The sequence below is a fragment of the Arvicanthis niloticus genome, chromosome 1, assembly GCF_011762505.2.
Source record: "Arvicanthis niloticus isolate mArvNil1 chromosome 1, mArvNil1.pat.X, whole genome shotgun sequence".
NCBI lineage: Eukaryota > Metazoa > Chordata > Mammalia > Rodentia > Muridae > Arvicanthis > Arvicanthis niloticus.
The window spans coordinates 126594953-126621903 of record NC_047658.1 but is presented as its reverse complement, the minus strand read 5'-3'; the positions used below and the strand labels follow the sequence as shown (position 1 = coordinate 126621903).

The following is a 26951-nucleotide window of genomic DNA, read 5'->3' as shown; positions in this document are numbered from 1 at the left end:
CGAGAAAAGGGGAATTAAGAAAACCCCATAGTTAGCATTATACTCAGAGGTGAAAAGAGAAAGCTTTCCCCTAAGAATAAAGATAAGGAACAAAGGCATTCAAGTTGGGAAGGAAGAAATTAAAACTTTCTGCAGGATATGATCTAACATATAGAAATCCCCACCCCACACAAAATAATCTATAAGAAAGGTAGATCCTATTCAGAAAGTACAACCCAAAATGTCCAAAAGTCATAAGCATATACGTCGTGACTTTTAAAGGCGCTTATTCTCCTGAAAATAAACTCTATGACAAAAGGGGAAGTAGATGAACAAGAGCCGTGTTTGACATAGATCCAGGAAAATGATGAACAAGAGCCGTGTTTGACATAGATCCAGGAAATGCCATCATGCCACCCATTCTGTTGTACGCTAACTCAAAACAAATCAAAAGAAGACATGATACTTTGGATGAAAAAAAAACAAATGTGACAGCTTAGATAAAACACACACACACACACACACACACACACACACACGGTGTGTTAGCCAAGCATTTTATGTTAAAAGTTGACTCCGCTTTTTCACCAAGATGGAGCCATAAGCAAAGGTAGCTCTTGCCTCTCCCAAAGCCAAAGCTAAAGTGAAGGCCTTGAAAGCTAATGCTGAAAGGTGTCCACAGCCACAAAAAGACAATTCCACAGGTCACCCACCTTCAGGCAGCCCAAGACCTTGCAGTTCTGGAGGCAGCCCAAGTACCCTCAAAGGAGTGCACCCAGGACAAACAAGCTTGACCACTATGCCATCATCAAATTCCCCCTCACCAGTGAATCAGCCATGAAGACAGAGGACAACATGCTTGCGTTCACTGCAGAGGATGTCAAGGCCAACAAGCACCAGATCAAACAAGCCATGAAGAAATTACAAGACTAATGTGGCCAAAGTCAGGCCCTGATAAGGCCCAACTGAGAGAAGAAGGCACATATTCACTTGGCTCCTGATCATGATGCTCTGGATGTTGCCAACAAGACTGGGATAATCTGAACTCAGTCCAGATGGATAATTCTAAATACATACTTTTTTACCATTTAAAAAAAAAAAAAAAGCTGACTCGGCAACAAAGTACCTTGCTCCTAGCTTTTGCTGATGTCCTGTGTCCACAGCAGTTACTTACTATTGAAGAAGTAATTATTTTATGCAAGAGGCCAGTTACTGCTCACTATTGCAAAATTTTTTCTACTACTCTGTCTCAGGAACATGCTGAAGTCACAGTATATGAAATAGAAGATAAAATGCAGACAAAACTTTATAATCTACTTCATTTTCTAGAAAGAGACAACATTCCCACATTATTATGTTTCTTGATGCAAGGTTTACAGAAAACTTTCTTAAGAAATTTTCTGAAGCAATAAATACTTTTAAGTCTTTCAGAAATGAAAAACAAATTATATACTGTGGGGAGCCGACAGAAGGCGGCTATCATCCTTGCAGCCATCTTGAGCCATATACCCTGATAAGAGATTTGATTACAATAGCCTACAACAGCTGAGCACACTCTGATAACATCTTCCTTTAGATACCCAGGATCTTTCCTTGGGTGTGTGAGACTTAAAGCTGTGATTTGGAGCCTTAAGGGTGTGACTTACTTCAAAATTACTTCAAAAAGTTACTTCAAAATTAAAAGTTCAAAAGAGAAAAAGAGACAAAGGTACTGACATTCCTCAAAAGATACACCCAAACTCAGGAGTTCTGAACTCATGGAGACCTATGGACCCAGAGGTCTAAGACAAAATTCACTGGGCTTATAAGCATGGGGAAAAATTCAGTTTTACTTTATTATTTTAAAAAAAAAAAAAGTCTACAATAAATTGTAAGTATAGACTTATTTTTATGTGTCTGTGTATGGAAATATGCAAGTGTGAGCTCAGATTTAGAGACAAGCCCTAAGGGCATGACTTAAAGGCGTGACTTAGAGGTATGGCTTAGAAGTGAGACATATAAAAGGAGAGAGGAAGAAGAGTTCAGTACAATTTGGGACTAGTAATTAGGTTAGAGAGTACCAGACAACATAGTAGAGTACAACTTGCAGTAGGAATTAGGCATTGAGGAAGAAGACACTTGGACTAGAGAACTCAGAAGAATAATTATTAGGTATTAGACACTTGAACCTGAGAGTAGAAACTTGGAACTTGGAGGCACTAGGGACTAGGAACTCAAGACTTGGGACTTGGAGAAGAGAGACTGAAGAATAAACGGGATTGAATCACACGCTGTCTGATCTCCATTCTTTGAGTCTATCCTCACTCTCTCTCTTGCTGAACCCCCGACTCTCGGACTGAAGCAGCTTGGGGCAGTGCGGGCTCTAACAACTTAGCCCCCAAGGCTTTGGCAGTACGGGTTCCAACACTGACAGAACAGTCCGAGACATTTTTGGACCCCAAGCGTGGGGCAGCTCGGGCTGTGACAATATACTCTGCCCTCTAGTGTTCTGACAGAAAAAGCAAAAAACAATTTATATTTGATTAATTTATTTACTCTCATCTTCACTATTTGTTTTTGGGTTTTTTGGCATAAAATGTTCAACTAAAACAAAACTATTAATGCAAAAACTCAAGAAAATAAAGGAATTAAAAAAAAAAAAACAACCTGAAACAACACAGATGTTGGGATTATTGGGGAGGGACTTAAAAACTCACTGAGAACTGTGCTGAGCTGAGATGTGGCAGCACATGCCTATGGTCCTAGCATTCCGGAGGTCGACCTAGGCAGGAAGACTTTAAGTTAAAGGCCAGCCTGAGCTCATGAGCTACAGTGAGACCTTGCCTCAGAAATCCATAATGACTGACACCTCACAGCACAGACAGATCCTGTGGACAAGGCAGGAACCAGCACTGAGTATGAGTGTGTGTATCTGTGCAGGAAAATGCCCAAAAGTAACAATGAACAGACCTCATGCTTAATTTGGGGTCCTAGGTTGCATTCCATATTACAAGCAACCAAATCCTTGGAGAAATAACCAAGCCTCACAGGACCCTACAACACAGGTCTTAAATACCTTATGTTTTTCAGCAAAAAAGAGACCCCCAAGGATAGAAGAATTTAAGCGACACAATTAAAACAATAGTAACTTAAGATTATAATTCACTGAATAAAATAGTAACTGTAAGTCCTTGAAATAAATCTATATGGAGGAGACGAAAGAAGGGCCCCCCCTTTATCAGAAAGCAGCCTTTGAACTGTGAGGGTTATAAAGACCACCACCTCCCAGGTGTCACAGCACAAACTGATAAACTATCAGGTTTCATAACTCTGTTTAAGGGTCAATTTCCTGAGTCTGCTAACTGAAAGTGAACAGATTTATTCTCAAGAATAAACTCTGTGCCTGTGTGGTGGAGCACACCTTTAAATCCAGACTCAGGAAGCAGAGACAGATGGATTTCTGTGCTCAGGTCAGCCTGGTCAAAGTGAGTTCCAGGCCACCCATGGCTACACAGTGAGACCCTGAAATCTAAAGCTGTGAAGTATTAAGCAGTAAGAAACCATGACAAATATTTTATGACTCTCAAATGGCTTTTCAAAAATTCTGAATGTGTGGTTTTTAGACATCCACATGCTGGAAGAGGGAGGGAAAGAGAAGGTGGGAATGATACATAGCGATGTTGCAAAATGCCAAAACTTCATGAATGTTGATAAAGAACTGTAATTTTGAAGTTACTTCAAAATTAAAAGTTCAAAAGAGAAAAAGAGACAAAGGTACTGACATTCCTCAAAAGATACACCCAAACTCAGGAGTTCTGAACTCATGGAGACCTATGGACCCAGAGGTCTAAGACAAAATTCACTGGGCTTATAAGCATGGGGAAAAATTCAGTTTTACTTTGTAAGTATAGACTTATTTTTATGTGTCTGTGTATGGAAATATGCAAGTGTGAGTGTAGATCCCAGAGGGTCCAGAGAGGGTACAGGGTCCCCTGGAGCTGGAACTTTACAGGTGACTGTGAGCCTCATGATAATGTTCAACTGAAAACTGAACTTGGATCCTCTGCAAGAACAGTAAAGACATATTCTAACTACTGACCATCTTTCTAATTCCAAACAGATTCTAACTGCAATAATCTTTAATTAATATTTGTCCTCAATTCCGAACATGCAGGCAATGAGCAATAGTACGTTTAGAAATATCTGTGAATTTATCCCCAATAGGAATCACATTTTTTATCAAAAAAACGTACAAAGTATTCAGCATTTTCATAAGGTAGTATTTATACCTACTGCCAGGCTGTATGTAATCAATGCATTATATTAAAAACTATGTAACATAATAGCACAGTATTTGTTTTAATTAAAATATAAATTACTTATTTTGTTGATGTGTGTGTGTTGAGTGTCTTACTCAGTGGTTTCCCATCTATCTTCTGAGAGAGAAAGGGGTTTCCTGGCTCTGGGACTACAAAGAACCTGCTTTTTAAGTAGATGCTGGGGATCCAAACACAGGCCCTCATGTATTATAACAAGCACCTCTCAGCCCTCCACAAATTTGCTTTTAAAGATTTCAGTATCTTTACTTCAAAATAAATGGTTCTTTGTAGCCCTATGCATTTCATTTTATTCATTTACAAAGTCTGAAAAGCAGAGGATGAGCTTCAGAATACCCAAAGGTACTGTGTTCCAAAAGTTAGTTACTTCTCTATGGCATGGATGCCTCATTTCTTTTAAGTATGTCATAGTGAGATAAAATCTATCACTATCATCTTGTTCTAAAAACAACTTATAATGCAGTGAGTACTGATGACTATAAACACTTATTCTAACAGTTTCAAATTTCTCATATTTACTAGGGCAAATGTTACTGGACAAAAAACTCCAATCTCACATATCTGAAGCATCCAGTAACAAATACACCAGTCACATACATAAAAACACACAGGCACGGAGCGACTATGAAAATGAGTCACAAGGTGAAATGCTGTAGCTAAATGATTATATATCTTACAGAAAGTGGTTAAAAACACGGTCGTATTTACCATCTCTCTTTTGGAAAATTTTTGATAATCTCTTTGATGATTGGCTTATAGCAGGCATCCCTTTCTGCTTTCCCGGTTTCACTCCAGTCTCTTACAAACTGTTTCAGTGTAGATTTTAACTTATCCATGTCAAATGTAGATGCTGGCATAATCTTTCCATTGGCCTGTTTAAAAGAGGAGAAAAAAGAATTATTTTCTTAGAGTCAATTTTGAATACGGTAAAATGAGCATACTAAGATATAGGTGGGTCAATGATAGTATTAGCCTCTCGCCTATGTAGAAGCTCAAATACAGCTTGGGTCCTACATGAAGAAAGCTTGGTGCTCACTTCTACCCTCACAGAGGAAGATTCCTCAAAGTGAGGCTGTCCTTACTGGGGCAAGGACCAGCACTAAGCTACTACAGAGACATATAACCTACCCTCCAAGAGAGGTAAGAAAGTCTTTCCAGTTCATTGATGGGTAGCATGAATGGCTCACTTAGTACTGGTCGAAATCTAGCTACCATGTGGATAAAAAGAGCTTTCGGTTTCTACTATTACTTGTCACTTGAGATTTAAGTGAAAAAAATTTTTTAAGTAAAAGATAAATATCAACAAATGTAAGATAGTGAAAACAAACCAGCGAAATGAACTAATATGGCTAGTAAAGTCTTTTAAGAAATTTAAGTTCTTTATATAATAGTACATCCAAAACACCATACGAAAGTATCAACAATTATCTAAGTAGGAAAACAAAAGGAAAAACAAATAGTGAACAAATACAGTCTCTAGCACAGTGTTCTCCCAGCTTCACAGGACATCGATCCTCTCAGTAGAGTGGATGACCTGTGCACAAGAGCTGAACATAGAGACTGAGCGTAAAATGAAAAGAGATAGAACCAACTTCACATACATCTTCTCCATATTCTTTATTTTCAAACATATGTATGCAATCATTCACAATGGTCAGCAGTATTTCCTGATTATGGTCAATGCATTTCCGGATGTTGTCCAAGTGAAGAGGAAACTGAGGAAGCAGTTTCTGCTGGTTATCTGGAAGTGATCGAAACTGTCTTTCTGTTCTGTTCACTCGTTCGTGCATACTGGTGCTAAAACAGAAAAGGTATTTTATTTTAATTGGCAAAAAAATTCTCTCGCCAGAGGCCAACCTCACTTTAAGGCTGTCAGCTTATGTAACTGTTATTCTGGAGTTATGCTGGACACCCCCTTATTTCCTATCCTTTCATCTTAGAAGGAAAGTCTGCTTATGCTTTTACTTTCTGAGGAACACCTCTCAGAGTAATCGGCAACAACATGGTTGATAATAAGAAAAACAGGCATGTGCACTGATAAAAGGATATAAAAGATTAATTTATAATTATTTTTAGTAACTTCAATTTTCAAATTAAACATTTTGGGCAAAACTGGATGATGGTGTAGCTACATCATCGAGTAGCAACATGCTACTGTAAAAGTTAAAATGGCCTAGATTTAATTCTGAGAATCAAAACAGTAAAAATGAAGAATATAGAGCATGTTTTGAAACTAACTAAAAACCAGCCAAGTTGAATTTTGAAAAATATAAATTATATACTATAAAAGTATTAAGCAAATTAAAAATTAAAATTCTATAGTTTCAAATGTAATATTTACAATTTACATTACAAAGGTTTTATAAGTTGAATGCTTACTTTGAGGATTGCTTATTTATGAAGTAAAAAGAGCCTTGTTTTAAAAAGCTAAATGTCATTTTTATATCAATCAAATTGGCAAAAACCTATAAATCCAACTAGGTCAAATGTTGGTGAATTGTGGGAAAATTAGAACATTTACATACTAATGGTGAATCCAGAAATGAATACACTTTGCAAAATAACTGCATCTTTAGTAAAGCTTAATATTTATCTGTTCTATGATCTAGAAATTATACTCCTACACATACTGAAGAAACAAGGAAAGGAATACTCTCTCTGGGGAAAAGGGATGAGTATGTGTGTGTGTCAGTAAATGTGTATGCAGGCATGTGCGCACATACTATGGAAACCGGGTGGTGGGCTCACGGGAATTCACTGCATCATTCTTTACATTGTCTATACACTGCAGCCGGGCTGGCATAGCATGGATTGCTTTTTTAATATTTCACGCTATAATACACAAATAAACAAATACTTCTTTAAAGTGAAAAATGTAAATACTTTCTCTGAAGAGTAATGAAGCACAGAAGCTCTTGCTATAGATACACACCACAGTCCTGATTCTAAAAGCACGTGTGGCCCGTGGAAGGGAGGCCCCAAGCATGACGTAAGAAGCCACCTGGGCATGGGTTTCACTGACAATGCCCTTTTACACTAGAGATAGTAGGACCCACCCGTCTCAAGTCATAAATACTATAACCTAGCTAGTTACTTACTACTATGTGATCCCTTTTACACCCCAAAGTGTCTTGATAAACAAGGTAAAAGTCATGATATAATGATCATGGAAATATCATTTGTTAAAATTTAATAAATGCCAAGCATGTACACAACAGCGACAGGTTAGAACAAATCTCCACAAAATCCACAAGTCCTCTGTTCATGCCATCAACCTTCACTGGATATGGAAAACTTGGTAAACGTAGTCAGAACTTGATATGGCTTAGATATGAAGTTATTTCCCTTAAAAAAAATAAAAATAAAGAAACTCCATGTACTAAAGGTTGTTTCCTAGCTGGTGGTACTTTCTAGGGAGGCTCTAGAAACTCTAGGAGGAAGCTGAAGGTGATAGGTCATGGGGTATGGGGGCGGGCAGACAATGACACACACACACACTTCTGGGCATCTTGTCAGAGCCTTATTCTCTTCGGATCAGCTGCTCTGCTCAGCCATCTTTCCTCCCAGCAGACTAAAGCCTTTGAAACTGTGAGTCAAAACACATTTGCCCTCCCTTGAGTTGTTTACATTGGGTTTATCACAGGGACCAAGAGTGTGACCAATATAGTATTTAAGATACAGCAGGCATGCCTCCTTCTGACATACTGACACATTCACAGTGAAAATACAAACAAATGTAGAAAAGTAAAAATACTCAGGGGAAGAGCCATAATAATCCCTGTTCTAGAAGGAACTGCTTCTAACCTTTTGTTATTACCTATCTTGTAGCTGTTTATAAAAATACATTCATAATTGAATGTACAAATTCTGGTTGTATGTATTTATGGGACATAAAGTGATACTTTATGTGTACGAAGAGGGACGATCAAAGAAAGTTAGTTAACTCATCACGTCTTCATCAGTGTCTTCAGTCAAACACTGGATCCTCTGACCAGCATATACCCACAGGGCTTCAGCCTTCCTTTCCCATCTGTTGGTTAACTACCATTCTGCTCTTATGACTTCTTATGACTGTTTAGATTCCACACAGAATAACAGGAGGTCTTTCTGTGCCTGGGTTGCTTTCATGTAACAGCTCCTCATGTGGTACACATAATAGCAGAACTCTTGAAAATAGTTAGCAACATATGCCAGGCCACACCTATGTCCTACTGAGGTGGAATTTACCAGTCTGAGAAACATTTATAATTCTGTATCCTTATCAGAAGAATTTTTGTCAGATTGAATACTCTCAAAAAAATGAATAAAATGAGTGTTAACATTCTACTTTATACAACCAGATTTTACTAAGACACTTCCTAACTACAGGGCACTGAGTAGCGCACTTTTTTGCATTCACAATCTGTATTTGCTATGGTTTGAAAGCAGCCACAAAAATGCACATTAAGATTTAATCCTTACTGTGAGGTATAAACTGGTAAGCCCACCATGGTATCTGAAGGTAAAACTTTCAGGAATTAATTACAATTAAACAGTACCTGAAGGGCAGCACCCTAACCTGTGGCTTTGGGATTGTGGCTTTGGAAAAAAACAGAAGGAGGCCCAAGTCCATGTGATGTCCAATACTACCTCAAGGCTCCATGGACTTTCTCCACTATCAAGATCCTCACCAAATAGGATCCACAGCCTTGAACTTCCCCCTTTAACACTAGCAACCAAATATAGTTTTTATTCCTTACAAATGACTCAATTTGGGGGATTCACTTGTGGCAAGAGCTGATTGAGGGCATATTTTAGAAAAAAGAGGAGGGGACATACATTTTCAAAAGTAATATTATTGGGCTTGGAGGGATAAGTACACAATGATTTTTGGAAAAATTTATTTTAATCAATTTATATATAGTTCTAAAGTCTCCTTACTAAAGTTAGGCAAACAGCAGAGTGGCAACAGTTTAAAATTCCCTGTGAGCAGCTCAAACAGTCTTATTATAGAACTTTCTTCCTAGTACTCCGAGGCAATGGCTGTCCTAACATCTTCTCACTATACCTCAAATCACATCAGACAGTTATCATCTCCAAATGACTTTTCTCAGTCCCATAGTGCACAAGACCCATTATAGCTAAAAAGTGCTAGAGATGCCACCGAGGAATACTGCTGTAGATGCAAGCTGCCTTCACCTAAGGTCTCCCAACCCTCCCCTGCCCTACTAGCAAGTCTTCTGCGTACAACTCCACTCTTTCATTTTCAAATCTCCACTTTTCAATAAGAACAAAAAACAATGCTAGGCATGCTTTTGCTTTTGTTGTTCCAAGAGGCCATGTGCCATCCTGGCAGCAAGGCAGTTGAGCTAGTTGAGCTGTATTCACTGATACAACTGGCAGGCTGGTAGCTGGATGAAAGGAAGCGCATTCCTTAACCCCCAGTGATCTAGTGGTCTTCAAAGCTGCCAGAAACAAGGCACATTGGGAAACTCTTCAAGCGTTTGGGCGGAGTGTGGTACTACAGCACATGCTTAAATGCAAACTCCAGAACCACACACACAAAGCTAGAAAACAAACTACTAACAAAAAGTTGGGGGAGGGGGCCATTTTACCAGAGCTGAAAGCACAGTCTCTTACAATTGGAGCTAACTTCACTATCATAGCAACTATAAGCTCAGGCCACTAGCTGTTTGGTCATTTGTAGCCTCCTTGTAGAACAGCCATCCATGACCCTTTGCTTATATTAACCTCATGTGTATGGAGATGAACAGCTGTAAAGACTTCATTGGCAAAAGAAAGGGACTTGGATGGCACCCTGCTTTTAAAGGATGTCTTTGGTACTCTCAGGAGCCAAAAGGCATTTCTTTCCCTATGACCTTTAATCTAAGTCTTCTGTTCACTGTAGCATTTAGTGGTAAAAGTAAGCCCTCTAAAATGTGCTAGGAGTCCAGAACAGGACTGCCAGACTTTCATCTGATGAAAGGACTTCTGTCCACACACTTCAATATGGCACACTAGCAACAGGTGGAACACTTGAAATGTGCCAGTGAAAACTGTGCAACTCAATTCTAACTTTTAAGCCTATCCAAACATGACTGGTGACTACAGTATAGACACTTCAAGGCCAGACTATCAAAAATGCTGGAAAGCACCATAATGCTTGCCATATAAACTACACTACTCATCCAAAGGTTTGGAGTGTTTCTCACGGACATTATATAAGTAAAGAAACGTTTTAATGAAAGGTCCCCCAACCTCACCTTCAACTGGGAGAGAGAGATGAAAGCACTGGGCACCATGTCACACCTAGAAAATGCACACAGCAGTCTTTTCTATATTGCAACACTCAAGACTGGGTCAAAGGTCCTTTCCCCTAGGCCAGTGGCCCACCTAATACCTAATAATAAACATTCTTGGGCTCCAATATATTAAACTTAATATAATTACATATTTAACTAAGCCTATTATCTGCCAAGGTGTTGCCTGGAATTCTATGTTTTCCAATAGTAAAATGTGGCACTATCAGAAAATAACCCTCTGCTTCTGAGATCAATTGGGAAATTATTTCATCGAAGTCTGTGTGAGCCTAGAACTAGAAAAGTTGAGGCCTTGGACTCCACCCACCTGCCATACCTGCTTCTCTGAAACCATCAGATCCTAAATAATTATTCAATTCAAAACAGTAACAAAGTAATATAACCACTGGCCAAAACTGAATAGGGCTGTTTGGGAGTGTCCTTTTTTGCTACCATGTTTTATTTTAAAAATAGAGCTTACAGCATTGCCAAATGCAGTGCCATAAAAGTAGGGTTCTTCCTTGCCCTTGATGGGGGTCAGACCTGGGCAAAAGAGTTACATATATCATCTGTATTACAAATAGCACCAGGATACCATCTAGGTTGGTTTGATCCGCACAAGGGGTCAGGCTCGTCTCTCTGGTTCTAACTAGAAGTTCAGAACATAGTGGACCGGATCGCTTACGGAGATAAATGCACTATCCTTGCCTAAAACCCCAGGTGCACGAAGACGCTATCAGATCTGCACGTAGGCAATTCTGGTTAGGCTATCTGAATACCTATCTAGACCAAATGTTGAAGTTAAGAAGCTGTATTACGAATAGAGATCGTACTGAAGGGTCCTACAACTATGCCTAGCCCACGAAAGGAATTCCATACTTACTCGCAGACTACAAGAACATTAAGCCGGCTTCGGTGCCTGCTCTTTTCCTTACCAAGCTGCACATTTTGGAATTCCGGGATCACTTCTACCCTCCACCATCAGGTCAGAGCCACTCAGCAGCACCGTTCAGTTTCTACAAAAGTGCACGCTCGTTCCGGCGGCTCCGGGTGAGGTGGGAAGCAGTCCCAGTGGACCGCGCGCAGGTGACCATGGACTCCGCGAACTAGCCACGAGGCGGGCCCCGAGACTGCGGCGGGCGGAGGGCGCGCCTTACCCGTAGTAGCGGAACGCGTTGATGACCTTCCAGAAGTGCTCGCGCTCCAGCCGCTCCTCGTCCTCGGCGGTGCCGCGCGCGGGGGGCCCGGCAGGAGCGGTCGAGCCCAAACGCCCGGCGGAGAACTGCACTTCCACCTCCTCCGCTCGCCCGCCGTCCTGGGGCGGCTGAGACGCGGGCGGAGCGCGCCGTCGTCGCTGCATCGCCGCCGCGGCCCACGGCGTGACCCGCCTGCGCTTCACGGCTCCCGAGTGCGTGGTAGCGGACGGCTGGGCCTCCTCTAGACGGCGCCCGCCGCGGCCAAGGCCCCCGCTCGCGGCACGCCCCGCCCCCGCCGCCCTCAGGCCTCCATTCGCGCTGCGCTCCGCCAGGGTTTCGGGACCCGCGCACGCGCGGACGACGAGGCTAAGGCCGCAGCGGTCCGCGCTCATTCGCTGCCCGGCTTCCGCTACGACGCGCTGACGTCCGAATACGCTTAGAGGGCGGGGCCTAGGGCCGGCTGGAGGCGGAGCTTCTTCCTGGGGGAGGGACTTGAGCAGCAGGCATCGGTGAGAGCCAGTGGGCGGGGCCACGAATCTGACTGGCCGACTGGAGTAGGGCGGGCTCTGAGGCTAGAAGGGAAGGGCCAGAGAAAGTAGGAGTCTCATTATGTAGTCCTGGCTGGCCCAAAACTTAAGAGGTCTCTTTGGACAGTAATGGCTCTTACCTTTAATCTCAGCATTCTAGCATTCTCGGGAGGTAGAGGCAGGCAGATCTCTGTGTGATCAGGCCAGCATAGTCTACAGAGGTAGTTCCAGGACAGCCAAGACTACACAAAGAAATCCTGTCTTGAAAAACCAAAAAAAACAAAAACAAAAGAAACCTGCTTTTGTCTCCTGAGTGCTGGTATTAAAGACTTGTACCACCAAACCCTTCCCTCAGTGATTTAAGACTCACAAACTAACGTGGCTCAAACGTCTAATGAAGAGAGCAAAGGAGTACAAATGTAATTCCTTTATCCTTGTTCCTAGCCACCTAAACTTCATATCCAGACACAATCCACCCCACTTTATTTGTTCTTCCAGATTTTCTATCATATTCCCATTTTTCTTAAACACTGATGTTTGGAAATTATGTAAATCCTTATAATTTTAGCCATTACTAGTTCTACATACGCACGCATACAAATATCATAATATGACACAGGCCAGAATGGCCTGATGGACGTCGTTGAGAATGTCATTGGTAACAACAATCACTTTCCTAGTTTTTAACACCCTTGGGAATGTAGCAGACATTTTAAGATTCTTTATGGAAAGAATTGCTACACTCTGTTAACAATGCAGCATTTAAGGATCTGTGTTGTCAAGGTGTTCAAGTGTAAACACAGCAGTTATTTGCACAGAAGGAAACCTATGGTTAGCATGGGGCCCTAACAGCAAGTTCCTAGCACTGTCCTACCCACCCAAGATGCACGCCTACATTTGTCAGCCCTCCTATGGACTCTGTGCTTATAGTAGATTATCATGTAACCTAACACTTAACATTTACATTCTTTCAAATAGTCTCCCCCTAATTTGCCTCGATTCTTTATTTCCTTTAACAAGTAAAGAAACAGATTTGGATGAATCTATTTTCCTGCCCTGGACACATGAGCCACAGGGGTGACGTTCTTCTAGTCCCTTTCTTTCTGCCTCTTTCATAAATGTGTTAATTGTTTCCTGTTTTTTTGACACTTCTGGGGTGAAAGCCACTGAGAGCTACTGGAAGTAAAGGTTCTCCTTTTCATGTTGCCACTCAATAATTCTACAACTTGTTTGGAAAGTTACTTCGACTTGAGTTATTTGTAGAATGGACATAATATCTTTCTTGCAGTGTCACTGGGATAAATGAATGAGATCGAGGAGGGACTGGACTTGTGATCCCAGTTAATGTGTTTTCTCCTCTCTTTTCAGAGCCTCTTAGAATACATCTTTTTAAACATTCTTTTAAAATATTGTCCTTAAGACTTCCTTGACCTAACCTTTTTGCCATAATTTTCCCCTATGTGAATCTTCCCAAAACACAAAACCATGGGGGCCTAGGGTTATGGAATGTTGTCATCAGGAGGTCATGTCCAGGCATAACCACAAAGCACAGTCCTAGTCTTTCCAGTTATTCCACAGAGCTGCTAAGTAAGCATTTAAAGGGTGATGATGAGAATGTGAAGTGACAGGCCTCCTGCTCTGGGGGAGTGCAGAGAGGTGGGACGTGCTATTTCCAAATCCTGCATCTACTGAGACAGAAAACCCGCCGATATTAGTTACATGAAGCAGATTTGTTATGAGCAGATGGGCAGCGAGGGTCAGTGGAAGCCTGGAATTCCTGACGAGCGGGCCCTGCCAATGCTCAGGGAGGGCTGCCCAGGGAGGCTGTGACCTCATCTGTGCATGTGTCATCTTCATCACAGCTGAGGGCCACGGGAAGCAGACCACCCCAGGTTTTATATCCTGGGGTCACACACTGAGCTGAACTACTGAAGACCATCTTGTTTTCTAGGGAACAGGAGCAGAGAGACCGGGCTTACTTGAGGATGTGAGTTCCCAGCAGTCCCATTATTCATAAACACCAAAGGCAACGGCTGGAGAGATGGCTTGGTAGGTAAGACCATTCTGCTCTTGCTGCAGACGTGAGTTTAGTTCCCAGAACTCGCATGGTGGCTTACAACTGGCTGTAACAGCAGTTATACTGGGGATCCAATGCTCTCTTCTGACATATACACATAACATGTTTTGGGGTTTTTTTTTTTTTTTTTTTTTTTTTTTTTGGTTTTGTTTTGTTTTTTTTTTTTAAGGAATACAAAAGAGACAGGGGTGGGATCTAGGTCTGTCTAAGGCCATATGGAGAACTGTTCATCAAAGGCTCTAGGAGTTTCTGACAAAACTAAACATGCTCTTACCATACAGCCCAGTACTCATACGCATAGACAGGTGTTCATCTATGTATATGTATCTATGAATGTGCACACAAGAACATTCAAGGTCAACACACTGTATGAATTTAAACCTGTACAGAACACATCCAAAGTAGGTCTTTACAAGTCTTACAAGAAACTAGTACCCATATTCCATTTATACCCATGAGATGTGGTCTCAAAACAAACAAACAAAAGCAAGTATGCCTAATCTCCTAATTGGAATGATAGGATATGGGTGTCAATTATGTATAGGCAGAGAGGTATACACTATACAGGGCACTGGGCACTGGGCACCAGGCACCATACCAGTAGCACCGGACAGAGTCATTCTCTTGCTCTCACGGAATACACTATAGAGGGAGGGTACCACTGGGCGGAGTCATCCTCTTGTCTCATTTCCTTTCTGTGGCTACTGTATCAGAGGGGCAGATTCTTCTTCTTTTTGGGGAACTGGGGAGCCCACGTTCCCATCTGAAATCCAGGATTCCTGCTGCGAAAGGAGGCACAGATGGAAATTATGAAGCCGTTTATGTGACAGCAATAAATCAGCTGTTCCCTTATGGGTTGGAACACATCGCTGTTTTCCCAGCTGAGCAACAGAAACTTTTCTGAGCCAAACCTTACCTCAGCGCTTCAAGATACTGATGTGATGTGTGTAGTAGGGACTGATGGGAGTATTGTAAATCCAGGTCTCTTCTCTCACAGCAGCAGCCAGGCATTCATTCTGTTCTTTCTCCTCCCTTCTCTCCTTTTGCCTTGACACTAAGTGAATAACCATGATTAGCATCTGAGGCAATTGTATTTGTTTGCTTGCTCCTTCCTTCCTCCCTCCCTCCTTCCCTCCCTCCTTCCCTCCCTCCCTCCCTCCCTCCCTCCCTTCCTCCTTCCCTTCTTTCCTTCCTTCCTTAATTCCTTTGTTTTTGTTTTTTCCTTTTTGGGTTTTTTTTGGGGGGGGGAATTTTTGTTATTATTGTTTTCTTTTCTTTTCTCTTTTGAGACAGTCATTCTGTGTAGTCCTTGCTGTCCTGGAACTCACTCTGTAAATCAGGTCAAACTGACAGATCACACAACTCTGCTTTCCAAGTGCTGACATTAAAGGCATATGCCATCGCTGCTTGCATTGCTTCTGCTTTCTTTCCATTCACACTTTGAAATCATCCCAGAGTTGAGAAGAGTAAATAGTACAGGATTTTCCTAACTTTTCACCCAGTGCCTCCTCTCATTTGTGTGTTTGGGTTGTTCTGGCTTATGACTCCAGAGAGTTACAGTTCATCACAGCAGCAGGAGAGGGAGGCAGATGGTTAGATTGTCTGAGTGCTCAGTAAGCAGAGAGTGAAAGGGACGTGAGGCCCGGCTATAAAATGCAAAGGCCCGCCTCCAGTGATCTACTTCCTCTAGCAGGGCTCCACCTGTGGTTCCTCCAAAACAGCGCCACCATCCGGGGATGAAGTGTTTAATCACATGAGCTTACAGAACCATTAAACATTCAAATTACAACATTTTGCCCCTGAACCCCATGGACTCTTGACTATCTTATGATGCAAAATGAATTATTCCAGTTTCCAGCATCCCCACAATTTATCACAGCCAACACTAGTCCAAAGTCTAAAGTCTCTTCTGAGACTCAACAATTTCTGAACTGTGATCTATAAAAATGAAGAAACACATTACATACCTCCAACATGCAATGGCAGTTTTCATCCAGTACCCTCTAATGCTAACACACAGTGCATCATCATGGCACGGTAATCAAAACAAGAAACCAATACAATAGAATTAACCTAAGCCACAAAGCTTATATCTAGTCAAGCTATCTTCCCATTAATTTTCACAGTTCCAGAGTCCAACCCAGGTCTGCCATCATATATAGTCGGCCTGTCCCTTTAGTGTTCTCCAGTTAGGGACACTCTTGGGTATTTCTTTTTCTTTCATGGACATGATACTCTGTAAGAGGACTAGTTTGTTCAATGGAATGCCTCTACTTTGGGCTTATCTGAGGTCTTCTCATCATTAGACTGAAGGTATCCATTTTCACCAACTGCACTACAGAAGCAACAACCTCCCCAGTTAGTACAGGAAACAGCATGGTGCCAGCAATGGCAGGCTTCTAATCAAGCAAGAAGCACAACACACTTATATTAGCAAAAATCTCACAGTTAGGACTGACCTGGCAGAAGATTGTCAATGGGAATATGTGTTAAGAGACTGGTGGTATTGATTAGACAAGCGATGAGATAAATGATAGTTACCTGGACAAAGGTTGGAGGACGGGAGTAAAAGCTGGAATATGATAGACATCAAAGGTAAAAATAAAAAGATTTGTGGAAGCGTCAGTGTGTGAAAAAACAGGAACTAAGGAGGATTCTTAGGAACCTGGGATATTAGGTAGATCAACTTCATTGGCAGTCAAGATGCTCATAATACAATTAAAAACCAGTAATAGTTTGCTAGAGTGTTGCTGTTTGGGAAACAGACAAGAGAGAGGGGCAGAAAGAGTCGCTCTACCTTCTGCCAACTTATTGCCTAGTTTCAGTTTGGAGCATTCACTATCTTTCCCACGTGTATGAGCTGAGGAGGATCAAAGAGAAGCCAAGCATGACACTATCATCTTTGTTTCCTCGGCACAAAAAGGAACTTTCACTAACACTTGAAAAATACTGCTGAATGCTTCTTCAAAGGATTAGCATGTCTGCGTCAGCAGTTAGGATGCTGGGCAGTAGAGCATGATGGGAGTAGTTGTACTTGTTCCATGGCCAATGAGACATCCATACCAAGCAACCAGGACAATAAAGCCAAGATGAAACCTACCAGTAAGGTAACGAAAATTAATCTTTCTTGGCTGTCTCTTTCTTAGAGAGATGGAAGGGAAACACACCGTTTTTCTTAATGTGGGGGAAGTCTACCTTGGTATCTATCCCTGTAAGCTGGTCCTGACCCTCATAATGAATTGGGGGAAGATTATTAGCCGATTGAAGCTAGTGGTGTACAATTACATGGTAAATATCATACCAACTGAAGTAGATGTTTTCAACTGGCCCTATACCATGATCATCAGAAGGGCTTTTCAACTATATTGATGTCCAAGACCCATCCTAAGTGATTTTAATATTATTCAGATGTTCTTCAAAATTTCTTTGGCTGGGGGAGGCAGAAATTCAAAGCAGCTTTAGGCAGCAATTTAGAGTAAGCTGTAGTATTATTTTGCTGCATGGTAAAGTACTCAAAGCTTAGCAACCAAAATACAGTCATCTTTAGAGTTGGGGTGGGGCCAGGATTTTAGGAGTGGGTAAGTTGCTGATTCTACTTCAGGATCCCTTATGTTAAAATACAGATATCATCTTGGCTTCAGATGATGCTTGAAGGCTTGACTAGGTTTGGAAGGCCCATGGGCAAGATGGCACAGTCTTCTAGGTGATGGACTGGCACTGGCTCTTGACACACTCACTGGTGGTCCTGCTACTTTGCCACACAGCCCTTTGTGCAGGATTGATTGAATTATTTTCTCCAGAATGAGCAGACTAAGAATACAAGGCAGAGGCAGCTTGAGAGAACAGCATGACTGGCTTTAAGCTTCCCTTGAGTAGTAGGAGGGATAGAGCTCACAGGTTGGAGACTCCCTTGCAAAGGCTGAGGACTAGTCTCATATTATCTCACATCCTAGAGAAAACATACTGCTCACCACACCCACTCAGTTTTTACAGGATGAAACTGATTAAAATGAGTATCAAGAGAAACTTTGAAGGGGAAAGAATCCCAATTTAAAAAAAAAAAAAAAAAAAAAAAACCCTAAGTGACTCACCTCTAGCCACAATGACAGGCTGAGATCTAATAAAGGTTTAACAGCTTTAGCATTTGCAGGGCCTCTTAAGACCTTCCCAGATGATTTCATAACATGTTATTTGATCTTGGGAACAGATTTAGGTCTGTAGGATGGAGTCAAGAGGGTTGGGATTGAAAGATGGATCTAATAATAGCGAGTGTTCACCAGGTGCCAGGCATCTGAGGATACTTCATATCAGCTCGTAATCAATTGCATCAGGCACACCAGAATAACTTCAATTCTGTGGGAAATTCAGTTTCCTTAGTCTTGGAAAGAGAAACAGCACAAGTGTGCCCAAGCTCCGAAGTTAAATTTGAACACAGGCTTTCTTTCTCTGTTCTATGCAATTTCTACTCACTTCCTCTAGGAATTTCATTGGGAAAGGTCATTTTCAGGTAGCACACTTCATCTCTATCGATGGCTACAGTTAGTTACTCTTCTAACTTTCCAGTCCATCTGAATATGAAGTGAATCGTGTTTGTCAACTTGCACCAAATAAACATGACTTCTTCAAGTGATTTCTGACTTACCACATGCATTAATAATAATCGGAGATGATCGTATATAAATGTTAACTTTCCTTTCAGGTGACTTCTGTCCTATTATGATGACGAGCATGAAATATTTAAAAAAAAAAAAAAAAATTGAAGGTGGGGGCTGAGAGATGGCTCAGCGCTTAAGAGCACTGGCTGCTCTTCCAGAGGTCCTGAGTTCGATTCCTAGCAACCACATGGTTGCTTACAACCATCTGTAATGTAACCGATGCCCTCATCTGGTCTGTGGATATATATATATATATATATATATATATATATATATATTTCATATACATAAATAAATGTATATTTTTAAAAAGATTGTGTGAGTTAAAAAACGTTGCAAGTGTCTCTAGGAGTTCTTAGATTTTAACTATGAAGCTTTTAATACTGTACAAAAAGGGCAGCTAAGGATGGTGTTGGTATAATTGAAAGATGGGTTCAGGAAGCTGGGTGTCTTAGTCACTGTTCTATTGCTGTGAAGAGACCTCATGACCAAAAGAAAAAAAGAAAGCATTTAACTGGGGGCCTTATTTACAGTTTCAGAGTCTTAGGCCATTATCATCATAGCAGAGAACATGGCAGTGTGCACAGCTCTGGAGAAGTAGCTGAGAGCTACATCTTGGTCCTCAGGCACAGAGAGGGAGAGAGGGAGGGGAGAAAGGGAGAAAGGGAAGGAAGGAGGGAGGGAAGGGAAGGAGGGAGGGAGAAAGGGAGGGAGGGGTTGGGCCTGGCATGGGCTTTTGAAACCTCAAAGGATTGGCCTGGCCTCATAAGACAGTGGCTACAAGTGTCATTCCTTAATCAGGTGGGAGTGGTGCACACCTTTAATCCCCACACTTGGAAGGCAGAGGCAGACACATATCTGAGTTCCACGCCAGCCTGGTCTACAGACCTAGTTCCAGGACAGCCAGGACTACATAGAGAAACCCTGTCTCAAGAAGAAAAAAAGTGTCACTACTTGAACCATAAAAGCTGGGTTCCCAATCTATCTCCTATGAGTGCCGGAAACACGACTTTGGGTATTTATTGTACCATCCACAGTCTCATAATTATATGGTTGCTTAAACATTAAATAACATATGTTTCATACAGTTAAAAATATGACTTATAGAATGTAGAGTAAGCAGGTCCCAAAGATTCATTTAAGATATTAATAAGCTGGCAAGATTGTAAGACTGCCTCAAAGAGAACTGGAGACAGTATTTGTGGTGCCTGTAAGAAGAGTACTGGAATAACATCGCTTTGATAGAAATCTGGTCCTGTACAGAGCAAGAATCCAAAGCTTGTAGGGTCATTGTCTCTACCAGAAAATGATTGCATCTCTGTCACCCAAATTTATTTTGCTTCATTACCAGCTGTTTTCAAGTGGGGAATGGTTTTGCTCCCCAGGGGACTTGGGTAGTAGGAAACACATTAGTTGTTACAACTTGGGGTGCACTAGAAGACATGGATGATTGTAAGCACTCTTAGAACACCCCCCACAGAAGACATACCTCTCTAGCCTCAAATGCCAGCAGGACTGAGAAGAGAAAACCTGTCGATGTTTGCACAGGTCAACAGACACACTTACAAGATCTAAACTGTTCTACTCAGGAGAGAATTCCAAGTCAACCGGTGCCAAAGGAGAATTGGATAATCTTCCGCTGAGTCAGCTAACCCTGAAGGGGCAGGGAAAAACCTGCCTTTCCTGTTTCCAGGCTTTAGAGCATGTTTCTTCCCTCCCACTCTTCCTTTTGTGGTGTTTTTGAGGTAAGCAGGGTATCAGCACATAGTCCAGGCTTGCCTAGAACTGGCAATTTTCCTTCATCAGTCTTCTGGATGTCATGATTACTGGCACTGCTACCAGTTAAACCGGAATTTTTTTTTGTCTTTTTTTTTTTTTATTTTTTGTTGTTGAATTTTCCTTTTTTGAGAGTTTGATCCCAGGCTGATCTCAAACTTACTATGTAGGAGAGGCTGGCCTTGAACCCCTGATCCTCCTGATCCACCCCAATATGTGCATGCTTTCACATTGGGCAGTATATTTTTCTACTAGCATTTGACACAGCATCTAGATATGGTTAAATGCTCAAATAACGAGTAGTATTGTAAAATTTCAGGTTTTATGTAGATGCCTGTATACTTGTGTGATAAACTAAACTCTCAGCAGACTTTGAATCTTTAACAAATGTTGTGACAGCACTACTGTCAGAAATGACTTTCTGGGCAGACGATTTTTCTTTTCCTGGTAACTTTGAAGTGTTAAGAAAATCCACATTATCTTCAAACAAATGGATGGTAGGTCGCATTTAAAAGGCAAGACATATTTTAAAAGTAACCTGAAATACTAGACTCAAAAAACCAGGTCTCTCTTTTTTTCCCCAAGAGGCTGTAGTGTCAAATGGAAAGCATCCGAGACATAGGAGAAAAGCCACCAGACATCTGATGTGAAAGTGTATGGAAGTGCAGGATCCCAGGACTGCAGTTTACAGCACGTTGATTGATTGGTTGGTTTAGTGACAAATAGGCCTAGGACTCTGTAAACTAGGCAAGTTCTCTGTCAGTGATCTACATCTCAGCTCTGACTGGGACACCTCTGATTAGCTAACACATTTTTTTTTCCTTTATGGGTAAATGGTATATTATAGCTGGACTATTTTGGACCCCTAGAAATATAAATAATGGCACTGTCTTAGGGTTTTATTGCTGTGAACAGACACCATGATCAAGGCAATTCTTATAAGGATATCATTTAATTGGGGCTGGCTTACAGGTTCAGAGGTTCAGTCCATTATAATCGACGTGGGAGCATAGCAGCATCCAGACAGGCATGGAGCTGAGAGTTCTACATCTTCATCTGAAGGCTGCTAGCAGAATACTGGCTTCCAGGCAGCTAGGATAAGGATCCTAACCATCGCCTCTGTGTCTGCTCGATGAATCTCCTGCGTCTCAATTCTCCTCCCAAAGCCCCTGTCTCTGCTGGGAAGTTCCACTTCCACTTCCTGCTCAGGTATGCTCAGGTATTGTCTGTCAGATCGTTATTAAAGCCAATCAGAGACAATTCTAGACTGTCATAGGCAGGTGAGGAAGGAACAAATATTTACAAAATTTGAGACCAGTGATGGGCCATAGAAATAACAATACCAAGACCTGGCTAGTATTTAACTCTCTGCCAGTGTAGGATTCATCATTGAATATACAGAGACACACCTTCACACAATGTACCCTAACAGTGTATGCCTACCTCAGAAATAAGAACTGGCAAGTTAAAAAAAAAAAAAAAAAAAACATACAGAAAAAGAAGACACATAGTTTCTCAAATCCATCTTCTATAACCAGTTGAACAGTGCACCCAATAGTTGGGTTAGTCAGAAACCAACTGGCAGGAAGGCTAAGTAATGAAGCCTAGAAACTAACATATGAAGAATTGAATAGATTACTTAAATGAAGTCAATAATTACTTTTAAATCCAGTAATTATACTTATGTAAGTATAATGGCACATACAATACATAAATGCAAGAAATGTTTGAAATATACCTTTATGTTTAAAGGAGGTAAAATGTAAACAATAGGATACATACATAACTTCATAAATAGGAGTAGATATTTGTTATATATAAATAAAAAAACAAAGGATTGGGGCTGGTAAAAAGCATAACGAACTATACAGAAGACACAAGGTAGACTGCTGCATTCTGTAGAGCTAAGAAGGCACCCAAGGCATCTTTTCTGTCTTCCTCCCTCTGCACCAAGGTTGGCCAGGCCTTGGAGATGGCACAGCTCACTGAATGAGAGGTTATGCTGGTACATTTGCTAGAGGGTCATTCTCTAGAATGTTGAGATAGTCCATCCTCTCTAGAGGTATTCCACCACAGCTGCTGGCCTCTGCAGGCTGCTGCCTGTGGGATAGTGGACTGTCAGGAAACTTGGTAAGGTTGAGGAGGTTAAAACCCTGGGACCCTCTGAGAGGACTGTAAGAGCTTCACCTGCCTCCAGGACCCTGTCACATGACCACACTCATTACATAGGAATGTAGATCAGAACAGAGTTCTCTATGTTGATGAGGTATCTATAGACCACGAGGGTTTAGCCAATAAGCTTCTCTTCTTGGACATGTGTTGGGAGCCGACTCCTAGCAGAAGGCAGCTATCATCTTTGCAGCCATCTCGAGCCGTATACCTTGACATGAGACTTGTTTTTCAACAGCCTACAACAGCTGAGCACACTCTGATAAACATCTTGTTTTTCTCACATATCTTGTTTTGTTGTTTAATGCCCCCAGCTGCAAGGCACATTTGGTAAAGTGTCTTCAGCTGCAATCCCCTACTTGTGCTTATATATACCCAGGATTTCCTTTCAATAAATGGGACTTGATCACACACCCTGTCTTGTCTCCATTCTTCGAGTCTCTTGACCCTTCATTCCCACACTCTCTCTTGCTAGACCCTGTTGACTGACCTAAATGGGACCGGGTCATCTGCCCCTAAACGTGGTGCAGCCCGGGGCCGGAGCACTTAGCCCCCAAGCATGGAGTAGTGTGGTCCGGGACAGACATGCCTTCTTGAAAAAGGTATTTAATTTCTGGTCCACCCTGAGGGTGGTATGCACCCATTTTCCACGATGAACAATCAATAAACAGTTTGGAAGCAAGGTCTGTCTCTTTCATCAAGAATCGGCCTGGGGAGCGTGGAGGAAGCCTTTGTCTACAGAGCTGCTGTCCCGAGTTCCCTCCAGAAGGTCCCTCTGTGCTCATGGCTTAGCCATGGCAGAGCTCAGCTGGAGTTCTCTATTCCCCTGGCTCCTGGATCATGTATTCTCTGCTCCTCTGAGACTTCCAGCAGTATCTGGATATCCAGGAGTCTGAGAGCCCACGGCCCTGCAGGCCCAATTCTGTTCCCAGTTCTCTGTAACCCAGTGGCGTTTAGATGTCCACGAGTCTGGGAACCCCTGGTCCTAGGCTCCTCATCACAGGCGCGACCCTCTATTCCTGACTCTTCTTCGTGGTTTCCAGTGGCAACTAGATGTCCAGGAGTCAGGGAATCCCAGCCTCAGCCTACAGCATCTTAGGCTGCTTTTTTCCACCCCCTGAGCCTTTCTCAGTCCAGCACCTGATGGGTGCAGGGTAAATACAGTCCTAGCATCTCCCAGTTTCATCTGCCCAGTGGAGTTCCCACACTTGGAACCATAGCTGCCTACCCTTTGCATAAGGTGCTTGCCCTGTACTTAGGATCTGGACACGGGGGTGGAGGTGGGAGGGTACCTCTGCTGCACTATCCTGGCCAGCAAAGTCGAGGGGCACAAAACTCTTTCCTCCTGCCATTTCTCCAGCAGCTACTACAGAAGACTGCTGGCTTTTAGTATTCACACATGTTCAGTGTGAGCTCGTCTGTGTGTGGAGCTGCTGTCTGCTGACTACAGAACAGTAACTGAAAGGGTCCTCCCTGGGATATTGATGTCACTACCACCTAGAAATGTGCTATGTCAGTGGTATGGCCCTATTGCAATCTACAGAATCAAATTCAAGGTGGGGACTGGTAGTCTATTTTTAGCAAATCTTTCGAAGAATCCTCAGATATACTACAGGGTGGGGACAAGTCAAGTTTCAGAAGCGTGCGTGTGTGTGTGTGTGTGTGTGTGTGTGTGTGTGTGTGAGACAGAGGGGAGAGGAGAGAGAGAGAAAGAGAGAGAGAGCACTTTAAAAGAAAAAGAAACGCTCACAGAGATTTTTTCACTCTAAGGTTCAGTTTCAATTTATTTAGCATCTGGATCTATGGTCATGAACATATGTGTTCACTTTAGTGACACCCAGATTCTGATGTCCAGGAGAAGCTCTTCACATTAGAGTTTCGGAGCTACTATTTTCTAAATTTCTGTATGTACACAGAAGTGATGAACAATGTCTATCCATCGCATAACTACGTTTCCCCCTCTTTGCACCACTGAGTGCATACTGAAGGATCAGCTTGTGCCACAAACCCAAGGTCAGCACAGTCAGCATCATGGAGCTCCCAGGAGCTCCTCACTGTGCCTTGCCCTATGGCTAACCTCAGGAGATGGCTTGCTTCCCTGACTAGGCTCCAAAAGTCCAGAACAGAACGCTTCATTTTCCCCTGACACAGCTTTTGCATTCCCAGGGCCCTTGCTTTGTTCCTTTGCAGGGAGAGAGAGGTGGTTTATTTTAGCAGGCTATTTCTCTGTGGCTCTTTGCTCTAAAATGGAAAATTTATGTGTCTGTGCCAGGGTACTGTGGGTTCATAGCCCAGTCCTGCTCCTGCTCCTGCCACTAGCTAGATATGTGGAGTAGGCTAGCTCATTGGTTCTGATTTCATTGTCCAAACTGAGAAACAGAGTTGGGGCAGATGGGAATATTCTAACATGATTCTAAGTGATGTACAAGCTTACCCTTAAAAAGTGAGCTGGTATCTAAAAAGATGAAGCTTTAATCTCATTCAGTGGTAAAAAATTGTACATTTTGATGCAGACTCTTTACCACAGTAGTCTTGTCTTTACTTGTGTGTGTCTGTGTGATATGTACATGTGTTTGCGTGCATACATATGCACGTGAATATGCGCTTGGATGCAAGGGTCAGAGTTTGACATTGGGCGTCTGCCTTCATTGCTTCCCACCTTACTTTTTTGGTTGTGAGCCTAGCCTTTAACGGCTGAGCCATCTCTCCAGCTCCCCACCTTACTTTTTGAGACAGTGTTTCTCGCTGAACTCAGAGCTCACCAATTCAGTTAGTGTGTCAGACCAGTGAGCTCCAGAGATCCTCTTATCTCTGTCTCCCCAGCCCTTGGATTGCAGGTGAGTTCTGCTGCGCTGGGATTTTTTTTTTTTTTTTTTTTTAATGTGAGTACTAGGAACCCTCACTTTCACACTCACACAACAAGTACTTCTGGTTGGGAGCCTTAGCCTTTAACAGCTGAGCTACTTCTCCAGCCCCAGTCTTGTCTTTTGAATCTTTGGTTATGTTTAATATTAAGTATAAGTCTTCGGGCAGCACATCCTAAAGGGATCAATTGAGAAAGCACAGAGTTTAGCAGACTCGCTCCTTATCAAGACAGAGTAGACAGACACTTGCTCGATGAATGTTTCTGGATTCAACGTGATCGTTGACTGAGAAAGGGCAACTGTAATCTGAAACAACACATATAGAAGCAAAGCACTGGGTTTTTTTTATTTTCAATCTCTGACTTTTTTTTTTTTTTTTTAAACTGGTAGTAGTAAGCAAAAGACAGTAGTTTTTTCAAGCTTAGTACAGTGTTTCCATTTCTAGCTTTTGCTGTTCAGTGCCTCACTACACTCCCTCACAAGGCAATTCTTCTCTCCTTGGCTGACCTGGCGATCACTGTGTAGACCAAGCAAAAAGTCAAGTACAATGATTCTCTATCAAGCGGTGACAAAATGGAGGGGACATCTCAGAAGTGCTTAAAAGGAAGTCTGCACAAACTGCATACATAAAATGTACAACCAATCTACATAAAAACGCATATTACAGGAGGGCGTGGTGGTGCACATTTTTAATCTCCATACTTGGCAGGTAGAGGCAAGTGGATCTCTGTGAGTTCGAGGCCAGCTTGGTCTACATAGTGATCGACAGGTCAGCTAAGGTTACATAATGAAAGGCTGTGTCTCCAAAAAAAAAAAAAGAAAAAAAAAAAGAAAAAAAAACCCACTATATTATATTTTTATCCTAAAAACAAGGAAATCCACTATGATAATAACAACACAAATGTTAGCCACTCAATTTTGACAGGATCTTGACTAGGAAGGAAGCAAACAGAAGCTATTGCAGACATTTTTAGTTCCTATTTCTCCATCCTTTCTTGCTAAAATATCCTTGTTTTGCCCTGTGGCAACATTCCAAGGTAATACTGAGTCAAGACTGGCATGAACTTGTCATTATGTTGTCCTCTGCGCAGCCCCCCACACACTGAGAAGTGAC

At 42.0% G+C, this 26951-nt stretch overlaps 2 protein-coding genes across 4 annotated transcripts in view; both read right to left on the bottom strand.

Annotated features, from left to right (window-relative positions):
- Carnmt1 (carnosine N-methyltransferase 1) overlaps positions 1 to 14428 on the bottom strand; it is a 35981-nt gene extending 21553 nt beyond the window's left edge. The window contains exons 1-4 of one of the 2 annotated variants that reach the window (XM_034522471.2): positions 12437 to 14428; positions 11731 to 12341; positions 5897 to 6092; positions 5004 to 5167 (exon numbers count right to left, since the gene is read on the bottom strand). In XM_034522471.2, the coding sequence (XP_034378362.2) occupies positions 5004 to 5167; positions 5897 to 6092; positions 11731 to 12341; positions 12437 to 12451 (986 nt within the window). In that variant the 5' untranslated portion in view covers positions 12452 to 14428. Of the gene's footprint in view, positions 1 to 5003; positions 5168 to 5896; positions 6093 to 11508; positions 11704 to 11730; positions 12342 to 12436 lie in introns of those variants that run through there. The other variant, XM_034522480.2, reaches the window with a different exon arrangement.
- Positions 14429 to 14679: 251 nt separating this feature from the next.
- The window catches only part of Nmrk1 (nicotinamide riboside kinase 1), a 32691-nt gene continuing 20419 nt past the window's right edge, over positions 14680 to 26951 (bottom strand). The window contains exons 9-10 of one of the 2 annotated variants that reach the window (XM_034493662.2): positions 15290 to 15427; positions 14680 to 15155 (exon numbers count right to left, since the gene is read on the bottom strand). In XM_034493662.2, coding sequence (XP_034349553.1) covers positions 15291 to 15427 — 137 coding nt within the window. In that variant the 3' untranslated portion in view covers positions 14680 to 15155; position 15290. The remainder of the gene's footprint in view (positions 15156 to 15289; positions 15428 to 26951) is intronic. The other variant, XM_034493670.2, reaches the window with a different exon arrangement.